Source organism: Octopus bimaculoides, chromosome 7 (assembly GCF_001194135.2).
Source record: "Octopus bimaculoides isolate UCB-OBI-ISO-001 chromosome 7, ASM119413v2, whole genome shotgun sequence".
Taxonomy (NCBI): domain Eukaryota; kingdom Metazoa; phylum Mollusca; class Cephalopoda; order Octopoda; family Octopodidae; genus Octopus; species Octopus bimaculoides.
The window spans coordinates 83,543,097-83,548,101 of NC_068987.1; the positions used below are offsets into that span (position 1 = coordinate 83,543,097).

General features: G+C 36.7%; 1 protein-coding gene across 4 annotated transcripts in view; it reads left to right on the forward strand.

Annotated features, from left to right (window-relative positions):
• The first annotated feature begins 1,482 nt into the window (after positions 1 to 1,482).
• Positions 1,483 to 5,005, forward strand: part of LOC106874267 (putative uncharacterized protein DDB_G0281733) — a 152,081-nt gene continuing 148,558 nt past the window's right edge. For 3 of the 4 annotated variants that reach the window (XR_008264644.1, XM_052969778.1, XM_052969779.1), the window contains exon 1: positions 1,483 to 3,957. Coding sequence is in view for 3 of the 4 variants with exons in the window: in XM_052969778.1 (XP_052825738.1) it covers positions 1,880 to 3,957 (2,078 nt within the window). In the remaining variant the exon portion in view is untranslated. The remainder of the gene's footprint in view (positions 3,958 to 5,005) is intronic. The other variant, XM_014921929.2, reaches the window with a different exon arrangement.

Here is a 5,005-nt window from a genome sequence, read left to right on the forward strand (position 1 = left end):
GTGGCACCTTGGGCAAGTGTCTTCTACTATAACCTCGGGCTGACGAAAGCCTTGTGAGTGGATTGGTAGACAGAAACTGAAAGAAGCCCGTCGTATTATATAAATGTTTATATATATGTTTGTTTGTGTGTTGTGTTTGTATACTCAACATCGCTTGACAACCGATGCTGGTGTGTTTACGTCCCCGTGACTTAGCGGTTTGGCAAAAAGAGACCAATAGAATAAGTACTAGGCTTCCAAAGAATAAGTCCTGGGGTCGATATGCTCGACTAAAGGCGGTGCTCCAGCATGGCCGCTGTCAAATCACTGAAAGAAGTAAAAGAGTAAAAGAGAGTATAAATATATATATGTATATATATATCCATATTTATATTTATATAAATATGGATATATATATTTATTCATAGTTCTGTATGCTTCTTTGTAAATATTCTACACACACACATATATATATATACATACACACGTGTACATGGCGCGCACATACACGTATACATATCTTCAGACACACATACACACACACACACACACACACACACACACACACACGTACTGTGTTAAAAAAAAAACTTCGATTTAAGGAGATCTTCCATAGAATCGCTCTCACGTTATTACAAATCTAAAACGTGAAAAAAAAAAACAAAGCAAAAAAAAGAAAAAAATCCACAAAATGAACACGAATCTACTACAGGCAAGGGATATAACTCCAATGGGTTCATCCAACCGATTTGTTTTTCTTCTTCAAATAAAACATGCTGTTACGCTGCTGAATATTTACCGGCGAAGTTAAAACCAAAACCTATCTGTTTCTCTTAAACGGCATTGTTTCCTACCACCATTATCATCATCATCATCATCATCATCGTCGTCGTCGTCGTGGTCGTCGTCATCATCGTCGCCATCATCATCATCATAATCATCATCATTATCATAATCATCATCATCGTCGTCGTCGTCGTGGTCGTCGTCATCATCATCATCATCATCATTTCCAGCAAACATTTTGAGCAGTAGTAGCGGTAACAGCAAAAGTAATAATAATAATAATAATAATAATAATAATGATAATAATAATGATAAAAGTAAACAACAGCTGCTGTGCAACAACAACAACAACAACAACAACATCCACGACAGACGGAACAGCAACGACACTGTCGCTAAACAGCAACAACAACAACTGCAAGATCAGCAGCGCCACCCAGCGAAAAATTACCTTAGCAGAAAGACAGACGGATTAATATTGCAGTAGCAGTAAGAGTTATAAAAGTTATTGTGACAGCAGCAGCAGCAGCAGCAGTAGTAGTAGTAGTAGTAGTAGTAGTAGTAGTAGCAGTAGTAGTAGTAGTAGTAGTGGTGGTAGTAATATCAGCAGCAGCAGCAGTGGTGGCAGTAATAGTAGAAGTAGGAGTAGTAGATATAATATCTGCAACAGCGGCAGAAGCAGTAGTAGCAGTCGGAGTGGCAGAAATAGTAGCAGTCATCAGCAGCAGTTGTAGTAGTGGTAGCAATTACTTAGCAATAACACAACTGGTAGTAGTAGTAGTAGTAGCAGTAGTAGTAGCAGCAGTAGTAGTAGTAGTGGCAGTAATAGTAGTAGTGATAGTAGTAGTCGTAGTCGTAGTAGTAGGGGTAACAGTAGAAGAAATTAGAAACAGCAGTAGTAGTAGTAGAAGCGATAGCAGTATCAGTCGGTGTAGTAGTAGTAGTAGTAGTAGTAGTTGCTGTTGTTGTTGTTGTTGTTGTTGTTGTTGTTATAGTATAGCAGAAGTGGTGGAGGTAGCGGTAGCAGCGGCGTCGGCGGCGGAGGTAGTGTTGTGATGCTGTTAGCGGTACATTGTTTTACATACATCACGATAATGACTCGGCGGCACTGGACATGAGCAGCTATTGGAAATGTCGAATGAGGAGCAGAATCTACTTCCTCTTGATAGTTATGACAGCTAGTTTAACCAGCATGGTGCTGTGTTCGCTCCTCTTCAACTGCTGCTGTACCACAGGTAAGCCTGTAACAATGCGGACTGCTACTTTTCTCTATGTACCTGTGAAATATCCTTCGTTTTCATCTTCATCATCTTCGTCATCATCATCTTCATCATCTTCGTCGTCATCTTCATCGTCATCTTCATCGTCGTCCGATGGTCATTTTAATAGACTCATAACGTCCAGTGATCTGGCTAAAATCCGGCCCGTCCCGGCGGTAGTGGCTTTACCAATACCGGCTGACCGAATGGAAATCGCATCGTCGGATTTTTTCATATTCTCGGCCGAGCATATTCCGGCCGCCTCTGTCCCCAAAACCGATTCTGTTGAAGATTCGCCGAGCAAAAAATCCCGTCAGAAAAACAATACTTCATCATCATCATCATCATCATCATCGTCGTCCTCATCATCATCATCGTCATCATCATCGTCATCATCATCATCATTTACACCGTTCAAAATCAAAACAGTCCGAAAGCAACAAGTTCGCTACAAATTAAAAGATGAAGAGGAAGAGGAAGAACACGAAGAAGAATCTAATCGGTTTTCTTCGACAAATAAACAATCAATACCAAACATTTTAACTGCACAACAAAAACACAATCCGAAATATAAAGTTAGAAGTGTACAACAAAACCCTAAACTTTTCCATTTTCGGCACCGAAATAATTTCAAAAGTGACGGCGCTATTAGTAACACACTCGATCTTCGTCAACTTCGACGAAGCATTGATTACAACAACAACAATAACAATAACAACAATAAAAACTATAACGATGGTGCTACTGCTGGTGGTGATGATAATGGTGATGAGTTAAAGGAGAATCGTAACGAACTTCGATTAATCGATAATGATCGTTTTGGAAATATGTTCGATACTGCGAAGTTATCGGATAAGAACGATGTGTGGCGGTTGGACGGAGGGAAAATCTCTGACCACAAAGGCCACCACAATCACCACCCCGCTCAAGAACTCGGTGAAAGTAACGGAAACTTTGTCCGAAATATTAAATCGCCCCGGGAATTACCCACCAATAAAGGTCCGATTTTAACCGAAATTAATAGTGATTATGTTAATCGTGAGAATGATAATGATGATGGTAATGAGGATGATTATGATGATGATGATGATGGGAAGAATGGAGATGGTGCTGTTAAATATAACGATGAGGTTGGTGTTGTTAATGTGAAATACGCTTTAAAAGATAACGAAAGGTATTTCGATGATAATGTTGGAAACAGCATTATCGAAGACGAAGAAGAAAAAGTTGACAAAACACATTTTCAACAACAACGGGTGGAGGATGTATTTTATTACGACTCAAAACCATCTTCGAAAATCGAACGGATAAATTTAATAAATTTAAAGAACTCGAATAGGGATTACCATTCTGTGGATTTGCCAAGTATATCGGAGAAGGAAGACGAATATAAGACATTTACTAAGCCGAATATGAAAGCTACCCAAGGAATAGAGGAAGAGAAAGATGCCGAAGGACCAGTTCTAACACCAGACCACCAAACTCGAAGACGGACGTTAAACTTTGCAACTTCACGTCAAAGAGAATCACCTGTCGCAGTAAAATCGAAACACTCGTTGATCGGACGGATTAAGATAAGAACGAGGACACCTAAAATAGTTAAGGTGAAGAATGTGGTGGCTGCCAGTTCTGGTATTAAAAATAATAGCAGTTCTAATCCATCAAAGAACGTTGTAGCGGCTGTTGCTGCTACTGGGACGGCGTCTTCTGTAACGAGTAACAACAAAAGTAAAGTTGAAGCAAGTACATTAACGAATCTACAGATTTTACAAAATGTCAGCAAAAAATTACCCCAGGCAATTATAATAGGAGTTAAAAAGGGTGGAACGAGGGCAGTTTTGGAATTTCTTCGTCTCCATCCTAATATAAGAGCACCTGGACCGGAACCACATTTCTTCGATCGGAATTACGAAAAGGGTATTGAATGGTACAGGTGAGTAATAAACATAGATTTATCGATTTTCATTGTTTTATAGTGAGTTAGTTGTCAGTCAGTCGTGTTCAAACGAAGTGTAGATTGTGTACATATCAACATAACAGCGTGCGTAGATTCTGTGTGTGTGTGTGTGTCAGTCTGTGTATATTTGACGCTTGCAGTATGACTATTATCAACGTAATTAAAATCCATTCATAATTGTTTTACAATTAATTTACAAGAACATCTGCATACAAGCATACATACATATTTACATACACGAGTGTGTGTTTATGAGAGTGAATTTAGTGTATGTGCGAGTTTATACATAAATATATATACACATACACACACATATATATATATATATGCATATATATATATATATATATATATACATATATACACACATATATCTATGTATATGTATATACACATACATATATATATATATACATACACACCTACATACATACATACACATATATATATATATATATATATATATATATATATATACATACATATATATATAACATAAATAATATATAAATATATGCATATATCCATACATATATGTACATACCTACATCTATATGCATACATACATGCATATATGGGTACAGGACATCACAAAAAACGTTATATATACATATGTATATGCATATATATGCATGTATATATATGTATATACATACATATATATATGTATGTATATAGAACAGAAAACTTTTTAGAATAACAATGTAAACGAAAACCTTTGCAAGTAGAAATTTTTACACATATTTATAAATATTCATAAACGTATATGTATGTATGTATGTATGTATGTATGTATGCATGCATTTATGTATGTATGTTTGTGAGTATATATATATATATATATATATATATATATATATCAAAGACAAGGTATATATAACGGTCATTGCATATTTTCCCTTTATTGTAGTAAATTTGACTTACAGCTGTTTCCAGTAGTCATTATCGGTTCGTTATGAATGGGATTACTCAATCGGCCCATTGATCTGTTGAGAAAAATTGAACGACATAAAAGATTAACGCT